Genomic DNA, 13,463 nt, shown 5'->3' with positions numbered 1-13,463 from the left:
CTGTACAGAGGGATGAAAACAAATCCCTAAGCCATCTGTTTTTTGTGCTGTTATGTTACACATAGACTGGTAGCAATCTGTTTCCTAACATGGAGAATGTGGCTCTTGGTGCTCATACTGGAACCAGGCTTAACAACTGGAAACAAGGGGCCCACTTCAATGAACTGGGTGAGTTACAGAGTGCAGACAGTTTAAACGGATTATTCAGTGTCACATGTTGGTGGTATTTTAGAATTTTATTAGAAATCTTCTTACAGTTTGACAATTAATTGTAAGTCAAATATTTTTTGCAAATATTATTGGATTAAAATTAGTTTCAGTTGATTAACGTGTAACTAACCCCTAAATTGAATCTTTTGTGCTGATAAATTGTTTAAAAAGGTAACTTGGGGTTCTCTCTATAATTGTGATATTTTTGTTTAAATTTTTGATAGTTCTGTAATATTGTATCTATTGGTACAAAATCTCAATTGGTATAACTTTGTTACAGTTATGTGTTTATTATTAATATTACATCAGCAGTGAAAAATTTGTTTATTACCTGCTTTAATTTTATTTTTAAAAATTACTTTTAATCTAATAAGCCTCTTTGGAACTCATTCTAATTTATTAAATATGACTACTATAAAACCTTTATTGTGATATGATAGCTAAACAGTGAGTGGAGTACCTTATGTACTACAAGGTAGAACTGAACAAACATGACATATTAGGTTTTTCTTAACAGTAACAGTAACAGTTATTTTAAACTGTTTGGTTTATTGAATAATGAATGTGTTCACTTACGGATACCTTCATTGGGAAATCTGCAATCTGAAAGTGTGATAAACAGTCTGAAATACTTTAAACTCCTCAATCCTCTGGTCTGTCTGCCCTGCATGTTTCAGCTGTTTCCTTCTGTCACACACCTGGCCTCAGTAAATGAAAGAGATAAATGAAAAATAGATAAATTAAAATGAAAAATTGGAAAAGGATAAATGAAATGGGACAATAGGGAAATGGAAAAAAGGCCACGCAGAAATAAATCTGGGAATAATGTATAAATGAATAAATATAAATTGGAATAAAGATGCCAGTTACTCATTTATTTATTTTACCCATTTACTTATTTCACTCATTTATTTATTTTCCCTATATATTTATTTCATTTTTACTGAAATGGCTCTCCATAATTTACCAGCTCCAGGACCCAATCACAAGCCATGAGAGACATTATCTTGAGAAATAAGGAGATTTGATTAACAGGCTTTTATGCCGAAAATGATCAAATGTTGCAAGTCATACAAATGAAACAGATACTGAGTGGGTCAAGCACTGGGCCCCACTATCTCATCTTAGATGTGCAACCAAGTGAAGCAAAGATTGTAGCGGAAGGTTTGGTTCTTCTCCTCATTCTGCACACTTTCTGATGGATGTTGCCGGCCTTAATCAGTTTTTGTTTATGTGTGACTGTTGCTAGTCTTATATGTTATTCTTATGTAAGCATATAGTAGTGTGCACGTGAGCAGATAAAAGAGAAGGAAGAAAGACACAGAGTCATTTATCCATAACACAATTGTGGATAGACAATTGTCCCTCTTTAAACGACCCGCTACTCACATGTAGGATCATCACTTGCACATTCCTTGGATCAGATTATACTATTTTTGGCAACTGCACAATATTCTATGTTATAACCTTGCCCATGCTGTTATTGAACTTATTAAGCTTACCAGCCAACAGAAGCAAGCGGATGGTCAATGCAAAGCCTGGTCGGTTGCCTGCTCCCAGCAGATAAGGGAATCTTATTGTTTTTAATTCCATTTTCCATTCTTATTAAATTTTTTCTTCAGAAACACTGCTACTCAAATACAAATATTGAGGCAGGTTTACCTCTGGTAGAAAATATGCCTTTTAGACTATATCTCCAAAACTGGAAGTCTCATTCATAAAACTGATGTGGGCAAAGTTTCTTGGAAAGATTCCCCAACTGATGAGCCACTGTGCAAATATTTTGGGCTGAAATTTCTTTTAGCAAAGAGCCATTAAGATTGCCAAAACCAATCTCACTCCCTAGCATATCAATGGCAATTATTCAATATCACATTTTAGACCAATATAAACAAGCAATTTGCTTAGTCCTCTTTAGCACCTTTACAGAAACCAAACTGTTTATAGATTTATATGAAGGCAGAATACATATTTTACATATCAAAGCATCAACAATTTTTTCAGCTTTAATTTAAGCCTTATTTTTCCACCCAGTGATACATCCTTATTTATGGAAATCAGGAAGAAGTAAGGGCACTATAATCATTTTTGTGAAAGATTTCAGCTCATCCCACAATGGAACAGAATGATTTTGTGGACATGATTCAATAATGGGGCATGCATCAGCGTCCCTAACATTAGCGGCTACCCAAACGAGTAATGTGTATACTAGTTTGAGAAATCCTAGAAACGGTCAAATCTGACACCGCTCCGTTTTTGTTGACATTTTGTGAAGAAGGAAGTTGCTCTGGTCTACTTCAGGGGTTTTGTGTCGATTCCTTGATTAGTTCTTGTTCATTTTAATGAAACAGTGTCCTTTGTGTCCACCATTATGTCACAATGGCTATAACAAAGATGTTGGTTAAATGATGCAAAAAAAGCATCATTCAACTAAGTTTGTGACATTTTGTCAGTGTAATGATATGACCCTGTCATGTTCCGTGTTTTTCCGTGTATTTATTTTGAGTTTCCTGTGTGTCTGAGTCTCCGTGTTGTCCTGTCTCCCCTTGATTGTTTCCCAGGTGTGTCTCATTTGCTTGATGTCCCTCTGTGTATTTAACCCCACCTGTGTCCTTTGTTCCTCGTTGGGTCCTTGTCGTATGTTTGAGCTAGTGTGTCCATGTCCATTCGTGTAGCCAGTTGCTACCTGTGTTGAGCCCTGGTTTCTTCTCAGCAGTGCTGCCTGGTTTTTTGGACGTTGTGTTTTGGATTAAACTCATCATTTCATTTCTACTTTGGGTCTGCTGCATATCCCTCACTGCCTACCACACCACTACATGACAGTCCCAATATATTGCACATTATACCAATATACTGCACATTTTTAAAAATGCTTGAGGGAAATGGTGATTTCTTTGATGGCTTTCTGCTTCAGAGTTTCCCCACTGTTCTAATAGTTTTGATGAGATTTCCTCTCCTAACATCATTCAAACATCCTGTAGCACCTTAAAGAAAAAGAAATCTACATCGAACTACAAATTGATTGGCCAAGCTTCATTCAGAAACTATTCCAACATAATTAAACCACGTAATTTTATATAATAATATAAATATAGTGAAAATATCACGTCTTTGAACTGTAAGGAAATGTCACCACTTGAATCATAAAGGTTTCCTCAATTCATCACCATTTAGAGGGCCACAGATGAACGTGACAAGAAAGTGTCTGCGCATGAACACTGCACTGCAGATCCTAAGGAGAAACCAGTAATACAAAGAGACAGTGGACCACCATTAAAGAATTTGTGGTCATGCACGCTATGCAAAATGTGAACTATGAGAACTCAGTCACATATACACACTAAGATAGTTGGTGAGTTAAACATGAAACTGTTCATGGACTCTGCAAAAATAACTGACAATAGGTGATTCTTTCTCAACAAGGTATCTAATTACTAATGAACTCTACAGTGTAAAAAACAACTCGGCATTCAAACTCAGAAAAAGTTTTGCATTTGCTTTATATGCCTCACTCTTTTTTTTTTTTTTTACAAGTTTGTGTTTAACATAAATGTGTGTATCTTCTAGAATCCTTTCGGAAGCATAACTAAATTGCCCGCACTTGTGGAACATATCAACCTTAGTCATTGTTCACAGTTTGGTAAGAATGTGCTTATTTGTTTGAACACCGGGCTGCACAGTGGTGCAGTTGGTAGAGCTGTTGCCTTGCAGCAAAAAGGTCCTGGGTTTGATTCCCGGCCCGGGGTCTTTCTTCATGGAGTTTGCATGTTCTCCCTGTGCATGGTGGGTTCCCTCCGGGTTCTCCGGTTACCTCCCACAGTCCAAAACATTTACCATTCACACACACACTCACACCTAGGGAGAATTTAGAGAGACCAGTTAACCTGTGTGTGAATGGTTGTTTGTCTTGTATGTCTCTGTGTTGCCCTGCGACAGACTGGCGACCTGTCCAGGGTGACCCTGCCTCTCGCCCGGAACGCAGCTGGAGAGGAACCAGCAACCCTCCCGACCCCATTAGGGACGAAGGGTGTTCAGAAGATGGATGGATGGATGGATGTTTGAACACCAAATCAAACTTTCACACTAAATGCTCTTACTGTTTAATGTTGTTTTCTGCATTTATACTTCAACAAAACGGGATGAAAATAATCTTGCATAAAGGAGAATCAAGATTGGTTATTTGATGTTATTTTCAGATTTTTTGCACAAACTAGCAAATTTTAGGGACCTTTTCAATTGTTGACTATATAAAAATGCGTAGAACAAAAGAAAATCACTCTGCCTCCGTAATGTAGTTTCGTCACACAAGGTAGCCATATTCCAGATTCCCTGGCCCAGTAACGTGTAAATGTGACTCAAACTGGGCTTGATTTCACCTCAATGTGTGTTTACATCAAGTTCCATTAACTTTAAACGATTTTATCCACGTGTACTTGATAATGGCTCACCATCACACCTTCACAATGACTTATGTTTCTTTGAGTAATGGCAATAAAAGAAATAAAATTGGCAATGTAATGTCATCGCTTGGCCACTGGAGCACACACAGAAACACCAGTGTTTCTGTGTGTGCAAATAATAAACAAATAATAATGTATTGCTAAATATATATAACTTAGTATTTCCAAACAGTCTCAGACAGTTTTAGTGATGGGATTGTTTAGCAATCTGATGGCCAGTGGGAGACAACTATTTCTGAGTCTGGCTGTTCTGCGGCGGATGCTACGGACTCTCCATGGCATTACAATGGAGATTTTTTTTTTTAAATATATATATGAAAATAATGTAGTTCTGCACACCATGGCCACTTGAGGGTGCAGCTTTACAGTTTTTTTATTGTTGTTGTTGAAATTAGAAAAAGGGAGAAGTTTTCCATTTCTTATGTGGGGAAAGCAAGCATGGTGGTTTGCTCCTGTTCACTCCTTCTATCACTTTGACTGCCAATATGAGTAAGTATCACAGTTGTATAACATTGAAAATGAATATCACAAGTTTAACAACGTTTGACATGCTTTATTGTCAGTATATTTAAGGCTATCTGACTTTATCTACTTGGAATTCCACATTTAAATAAACCATTTAAGCCATTTAATTTGGCACTGCTGCTTGCAGATACAATATTATAATTAACTATTGATGAACTATTAATTATAGTTCTTTTCAATAATTTTTTTTTTTTGTTTTATGTTGTTTTGGTTTCACATTTTGTTGCACTAATTTCTCTTCAAATACAACACCGGCATGTCCCTAGAAGGAAGCGATACAAGACGCAGTTTAGCTGGTGCAGTTAAGGACACTGGCTCACACTGCTTTTCTTTTCAGGACTGTCCTGCCTTTGTGCCGGTGACCCCGAGGCTGACAGGATGCGAGGGGTTAGGAGTGGTGGGCGGTACAAAGGGAGAACCTACCAAACGTGGCATTATAACTGTTTGCAGTTCTAGTTAATTTATTTTAATATATTTTGAGTTTTATTGTCTTATATATATATTTATTTGTATAAATGGTAGTCATATCTACTTTTCATATACCAAAAGCATAATTTTTAATTATATCTGTAGGGCAAACAGTTGCAGTGGTGTAGAGAGTTGTTCAAGAAGAACAAAGCTTGTGTTTTAGATTTTATTTTTGTTGGCCAAACTGCTGTATTGAGTTTAAGATTGCTGAGAGGCAGAACCAGTTCAATTGCCAGTCAACTTTTATCAATGCATTTTTGACCTACAATCAAATGTATTTTGATCAATAAAATCTGGTCGCTTGTGTGTACTGGCAGAGTATCTATCTTGCTAATTGTGGGGCAAATGATAAAGTTAGTGTTCATCCTGGAAGTCATTTTGCTTGATGAAAGATGAAGCCATTGTGATCAAAAAGAAATGGAAAATGTTTTTGGGGCAATTTGCCACCTTGAGATGATAAAAACACACTGAGGCCTGTCACAATAATCAATAAATCGCATGATAAACTAAAACAAATTCAATAATTTCCTGTGGCATGATTTATACTTTCTCTTTTTCTTCCTCTCTTTCTGCCAAAAATTGGATGATAAAAGCTTTCAGGTTGGTGCTTTGGTCTTTTTTAGAACTGGGGAGTCAAAAAACTGGTTGCAAATTTCAGATCCCCCCAGCAAGGCTTTAGCATTCCTCTTCAGCCCTGTGATCTCTCTCATCACAGTCCAAACCTCTCTAACATTGTTATTTTTTGTTTTTCTTCCAGCTTTCTCTTACACATTGCTTTGTCTTCACACAATTTATGTTTCAGCTGTTTTTGTACGCTTTTGAGTTCTGACCGATCACCAGAATCAAAAGCTCTCTTTTTGTTATTACATAGAGTTTGCAACCCTCATGGTTTGTCGTTGGGTAGCATTTGACCTTTTTTGTGGGGACAGAATTGTCCACACAGAAAGCAATGTAGTCAGAGATGCACACAGCTTAACTGTTGTTGTTTTAGTGTAAAGGTAGTTGTAGATAAATATTTATGTAAGGAACCTCTCAATCAGGATGACATAATGAACCTGAAATATATCTGGGGCACCAACACCCCACTAGGAACACCTGTGAGCAACTACAACGCAATGAACTGTTTGAAAAACATTTTTTCTAAAAATACATCAACATGGTGAGGACTTACCTAAAGTAACTGCAGCCTTATCTTGTTTGTAATGTTTCTTATTTATGACCTATTTAACAATGTACTTGAACTTAAACCTTTCTTTATACTAGGAGCCTGTGGAGTTGACATGACTTGCATTGGAAAATCACTGCAAGGTATGTCCTACTTGTTTAAATCAAGGTATGAATTAAACTGTACATCTTATAATTGATATTTTTCTAAAACTGGCTGTCCTATTTTTGTTACTCAGACATGGTAAAGGGTGCTGACTATCTTGCAAGTTCCTCTTCTCTTGTCAGCTCTGAAAACCCATATGCCACAATAAAGGACCCCCCCTCGCCAACATCCAAAAACACTGAAAGTAGCTATATGGAAATGAAATCACCCACCAGGAGAGATTCAGCATATGCAGAAATTAGTGACACCAGTCTGACTGATAACCAGAAGGTTAAAGCAGGTAAGGTTTATAATGATAAATTTTATTTTTTTGCAGTGTAATGAGTAATTATAAGCATGTAAAAACACAAAATTATTCAGATTTTTCATGTTAGGATTAGGCTCCAATAGAAATATAAATAAATTCCCTATAAAAAGAAGTGATCATTTTTTGCTTTTAAAATCAATCAACAACCGTGGAAAAAGTAATAACTGGTTTCTACAACAAAAAGAAGACAGGAGGAGGTGAGTTTGCAGCTGGCCCTCTTCTCTTCCAACATGACTGTGCACCAGTGCACAAAGCAAGGTCCTTAAAGACATGGGTTGCAGAGTCTGGTGTAGATGAACTTGACTGGCCTGCGCAGAGTCCTGACTTCAACCCAATAGAACACTTTTAGGATGAATTAGAGCAGAGACTGAGAGCCAGGCCTTCTTGTCCAACATCAGTATGTGACCTGACAAATGCACTCCTGGAAGAACGGTCAAAAATCCCCATAGACACTCCTAAACCCTAAACCTTGTGAACAGCCATCTCACAAGATTTAAAGCTGTTTTAGTTGCAGAGGGAGGAGCGACATCAAATTGAACCCTGTGGGTTCAGAATGGGACAGTGGCTGTGCCCATTAGCTTCCCAAGCTCATATGTGAGTCAAGGCAGGTGAGCGAATACTTTCAAAAATATAGTGTATGTCAGCTGCTGGAACTTGTAACTTCTTCAGTGTAGTCATAGTCTCTCTCTCTCAGACAAACAGAGAGTTCACTCAGTTTTTTCAAGAATAGTCTGATTAGTAGGCAGATTTACACATGTGCCATATTCCTTCCAGAGGGAAAAATCCATGGGATGTTCAGTGCATTAAAGATTTTTTTGTATCCATCCCTTCTCAAAAATATTTTTCTGAGTTGCTTGGATTGTTTTTTTTTTCCCCACACTTTAATGCTATCCAGGAATACTGATCAGTGGGTTTATATCACAATCCCTTGAAACACACTTACTGCAATAATGTGACCTGCATTCTACTCATTGTGAGACTACTAGCACCATTTGGCTGGACCTAACAGTAAATGATTTAAAAAAAATTATTTTTCAAAAAAGCAAAATTTTGTTGATCATGATTGGTTTATAAAGAGGTAAAACATGCAAGAGGAAATATACGTATATAAAGGCTACATAACTATCCTTTTATATATATATATACATATATATATATATATATATATATATATATTTATTTATTTATTTATTTATTTATTTCCCCCACCAGGGGGTCTTTTTGTGGGCTTTAGTGTCCCTTATACAACAGTGGGCTGACAGGAAGGGGGGAAGGAGAGGGGGGAAGACATGCGGCAAATGTCGTCGGGTCCGAGAATCGAACCCGCGACGGCCAAGGCCTCCAAACGTGGGGCGCGCTACCCTCTACACCACCGGAGCACACCATTTTCAGGGTTTCATGTCAGTCGATGCCGATAATTAGTGGCTAGTTTTTTGTGTTAAATATTTGACAGACTGATGACTGGATTGGGCTGTTTTAATTTCTTTCATAAAATAAGCTCTAAGTTGTAGGCATCAATTGAAGTAACTTATATATATTATAAGTTTCTTCCATATTTTGGAAGCTGTTCATCCTTCATCAATGCACACCATGCTGCGATTTCCTTGTTTGTCTACTGTTTAAATTCTGTGTCAAATTGAGGTTATCAATATTTAGCACCACAATACATTAAAGATCTGCTGCTGTTGTATCAACCTTCCAGAACCTCTCAGGTTCTGGTTCTGGTTCTGCTCTGCATCCCCAGAACCAGAACCAAACGAGGAGAAGCAGCATTCAGCATCTATGCACCACAAATCTGGAACAAACTTCCAGAAAACTGTAAAACAGCTGAAACACTGACTTCTTTTAAATCTTGACTAAAACCCCACTTGTTTAGAGTTGTATTTGAAATGTAATCAATTACAAATTTATTGACGGAACTAGACTTAATGTTGTGTTTTTATTGCTGATCCCATGTTGCATTGTGTTTCTGTGTTTAATATGATGTAAAGCACTTTGAAATGCTTTGCTGCTGAAATGTGCTATACAAATAAAATTTGATTGAATTTGATTGATATCAGATTTTATTAATAAGTCAAAAGTCATTAAACATTTTATGTTTACGAATTACAAGATGCAAACAGACTTACTTTTGATTTCAGAGATGAGTATCAAAACCATCCAACCCACTGGAGATGGTGACACTCATCTGCAGTTTGGAAAGGAGCCAACTGACCAGACAAAAAACAACCAGATCTCCTGTGATTATGACACCCTGCCACCCACAGAAAGTTTTCTGTCAGAGACCAAGGAGGTGGATTGTGAGTAAAGGCAAAGAGACTCAGAACCAAGACCAGCTCTCAAGTTCTGTCTGCATCTCCTGCACGAGATGATGTTTATTAAATATCCCTGGAGTATATATTATTATGATTACTGTTGTTTTTATTATTATTATTAATGTGTCTGAAATCAATCCTTTCTATCACATGGATCTGTAATAGAATATAATCCTTCTATTTATCAGTATCCATTTTGTAAAGGAATTATGATTAAAATCTTTCCTTCATCTTAAAGGAAAGATTTGCACTTTTTGACATTTATTATTATTATTGCAAAATGTCTGCGACTGACTGGCGACCTGTCCAGGGTGACCCCTCCTCTCGCCCAGAATGTTAGCTGGAGACCATCAGCACCTCCTGACCCCACTAGGGAGAAGGGTATTAGGAAATGGATGGATGGATGGATTGCAAAATGTTTAAATGTAACTTTTAATCTTGTGTGTATCTATGTTTTTCTTTTTTTATAAAGTGTTAAATATTTATACTACCCACAAAGTTAGAAATATTTGGATTTTAGGAGAAATTTATGGAAAACAGAAAATTCATGCTATAATGAAACATCTATGGCTACGACATAGATCCGATTTTCTTTGCCTTTATGCGACCTATATCTAATCTTTTCATGACCATCTGAATCAGATTTTTAGAAATGCAAATCAGACCATTTGGATATGTTGTCATGCACAGCTTTCACACTAAAAACTGACGTAGAGACAAATGGGCGCTCCAAAAAAGGGGCTCTCACGCTGCACAGCTCACCAGTCTCCTCATGACGGATGTCTCCCCCACACACAAACATTGCTGCAGACACGGGGAAAAAGGGCGGAACCTACAGTGGCAGTATTCTTCTTCTTTTTCTTTTTTTACGGCGGTTGTCCAAGTCCTGTGTGACCTCACCACCCATGCAGACAAAAGCTCATCAGGCCTACAGAGATCCCTGCCTTCGTCGACCAACATCCTCCTCCTGCTGCAACACCTCCTTCATCATCAGGCCAGTTCTGGGGTTCGAAAAGCCAAACTCTGTCCGTCTCTCTCAAAGGTTCTCTTTTAGTTCTCTGTGTCAGCATTAGGGAAAGATAGACTAGATGATTGATTTTTCTTATTTGATTATTTCTGCTACTGATTTAAGCTGCACTGACCCTTGCAAAATTGCCTTACTAATAAAATATTTAGCATAAAGAAAATCTAAAAGATGTTGTGGACATTCAATTAATGAGTCACCTTAAAGTTCTTTGATGGTTGTAAAATAGCTCTGATGTTTGATTCTGGAGCGGAAGAGGTGGAAAATGTTTTATTTTGGGACTCAGGCGAGTCCCAACATCCTTGGGACTCGCCTGAGTCACTAAAACCTACCTGGTTCAGTAATAAGAGCAAGTTGTAATAAATGAGTAGGAGCGACTGTTAACAGGTGAGCTCTGTGAAACTAGTTGGCTGCAGGCTGCTCAGTCTGGCTAATTCACAGAGCGAAGAAGGGATGGACACCTGGATGTAGGCCGTCAGAAACCCGGCGAATCGTTTCTCGAAACCAGTTTAAACAGAGTTTACTTCAGTTCTGGACAGGATAAATCCCAGCAGATTTAGGAAACTCAATTAACCCGTTAGATGGTGTCATGGAAAAATTACTATAAGGTCACATTTGCTGGTCATGTCATATGATATGCTTATGAACTATCACCAAAAGAATTATTTGGGTTTCATGTAGAAGATTAGAAGTTGTTTTTCCACTGCTGCGTCAGAACCAGACTATCTCTCCCTTTGTTTAATTCTTTATCGTTGGTATAAAACTCATGTGTTGTCTCTGCCTGGCAGAGCTTAGCAAGCTTTTCATCCAGACCTGCTTCATTCCCGATCAGGGAAACAGACAGGATCCAGAAGAGCTGCTCCGGGACTTCACCAGTGAAAAAACCTGAAGACGAAAAAAAAACAGGAAAAGTAACTAGAGGATTCAGATCAACGAGGAAAGATGAGAGGCTCAGAGCTCTAGGAGGCTCAGAGGTACCATTCCTGGCTAACACTCAAGCACCAAAGGACTGACAGAAACCTCCTTAAGTACACGCTGCTGAATAGTAGATCAGGTTCAGATGTGTTTGGTGATGGTCCCCACACATACTCCAGCCGGGTGAGCATGGCGCCATCTGTAGTAAAAGGTGAGTGTATACACAGAAAACTCACAAAGAAAACCCCAAGGACCCTGAAACATAACAACATCTTACATTTTCTTCTAATAAATTAACATTTTCATTAATTGTACAAACTCTTCTCTGTATTTCTTCTGAATTTAAATTATTACAACTACTTTGTAATAACTTTAACAGTTTTTTTAACCAACATATTTGCCTTCTCCTCCTCAGTCACAGCAATAGCCTTTACATCTTTCAGAACTGGATATCCATATTCTCTTCTAATTCCATTAATTTGCTTTATCATTCCCCAAACTTTTGAAATTTTTGTTTCCTTACCTACCGAATTACAAAAGTTTCCTCAATAAAGCTTATTTTGCATTTTTTACAGTTCTTTTAACAAGAGCTTGTAACCTTTTATATTCAATAAAATTCTGAAAACTCTGATTTCTCTTTAACAATCTAAAAGCTTTATTTCAAGATTTAATCACAACATCACATTCCTTTGTCCACCATGGTACTATTTTCTTCTTATATTTTCCTCCGTTTCTTTGGATTGTTTCATGTGCAGCACCTAAAATGGCCTCACAAATAGAAGAATTTACCATCAACATCCAATAAGTGATGAAGAGAGGCAAAAGGTTAATATAGATTAACCTTTTGCCTCTCTTCATCACTTATTATTTTATATTTACAAATATCCATCTTTCTATACTTTCATTATTACATTTTCCCATTTCAATAAGTATAGGATAATGATCACTTCTTATAGTTGATTATATTAATATTTTCCAATTACTAATCCTGACAAATTTCTCTGAAACTAAAGTTAAATCTAACGCTGATTCTAATCCATTTCTAATATCAATCCTCGTCCCTTCTCCATTATTAAGGGAAACCAATTGTTTTCTATCTATTATGTCTTCCACTACTTCTCCATTGGTATCATTCCTTCTACCCCACAAAGTACTAAAAACAATAATCTCCTCAACGAATTAAAAATATAGGAAGATAACTAAACATTTCCTTCATTTTATCTTTGTATTTTTATTTTTTTTTCTGAATAAATAAATTAAAAAATAAATGTATCAAACAGTGGTTATGTCACAAGTGGATGTGTAATAGCCTATTTATAAAACATGGAATACAGTATAGATTTTCAGGAAGAGGAACAACACTAGAGTGGGTATCTGTGGAAATTTTGATTAATAAAGAAAGTATTAAAATCTAATTTTTTTACAATCCGTGTAAAAAAACAAACTGTTGTGTAGAACAGTTGCTGTGATGTCATTGTAAGAAATTATTCTGCATTTCCACTGTGTCACACTGATCTTGGTGAACCATGAAGTTCCGGGGGACAAGCAGCTCCAAAACTAGCGGCTCTGTGTGTGATTTTTAACAGAATAAGGATTCCTGGAAGTCTCCGGGGGTCAAATCTCATGGTTTGAGGCCGAATTTATGCCTCATATGGCGGGTTTTTAATGAATAAATGTCCCCGTTTCATCCAAGAGCGGCTCTGTGTGTGATTTTTAACAGAATAAGGATTCCTGGATGTCTGCAGGGGTCAAATCTGATGGTTTGAGGCCGAATTTATGCCTCATATGGTGGGTTTTTAACGAATAAATGTCCCCGATTCATCCAAGAGCGGCTCTGTGTGTGATTTTTAACAGAATAAGGATTTCTGGAAGTCTCCGCGGGTCAAATATGATGGTTTGAGGCCGAACT

The 13,463-nt window shown here is 37.1% G+C and overlaps 1 protein-coding gene across 1 annotated transcript in view; it reads left to right on the top strand.

The window, feature by feature from the left end:
• The window catches only part of LOC122819351 (multiple epidermal growth factor-like domains protein 10), a 60,646-nt gene extending 50,713 nt beyond the window's left edge, over positions 1–9,933 (top strand). Inside the window, exons 14-17 of the mRNA XM_044096021.1 lie at positions 66–168; positions 6,927–6,971; positions 7,067–7,273; positions 9,442–9,933. Coding sequence (XP_043951956.1) covers positions 66–168; positions 6,927–6,971; positions 7,067–7,273; positions 9,442–9,608 — 522 coding nt within the window. The 3' untranslated portion in view covers positions 9,609–9,933. The remainder of the gene's footprint in view (positions 1–65; positions 169–6,926; positions 6,972–7,066; positions 7,274–9,441) is intronic.
• The last annotated feature ends 3,530 nt before the right edge of the window (positions 9,934–13,463 follow it).

The sequence above is a fragment of the Gambusia affinis genome, linkage group LG17 (genome assembly GCF_019740435.1).
Source record: "Gambusia affinis linkage group LG17, SWU_Gaff_1.0, whole genome shotgun sequence".
NCBI classification, from domain to species: domain Eukaryota; kingdom Metazoa; phylum Chordata; class Actinopteri; order Cyprinodontiformes; family Poeciliidae; genus Gambusia; species Gambusia affinis.
Note: the sequence above shows the minus strand (reverse complement) of the source record. Positions and strands in the feature narration are given on the sequence as shown.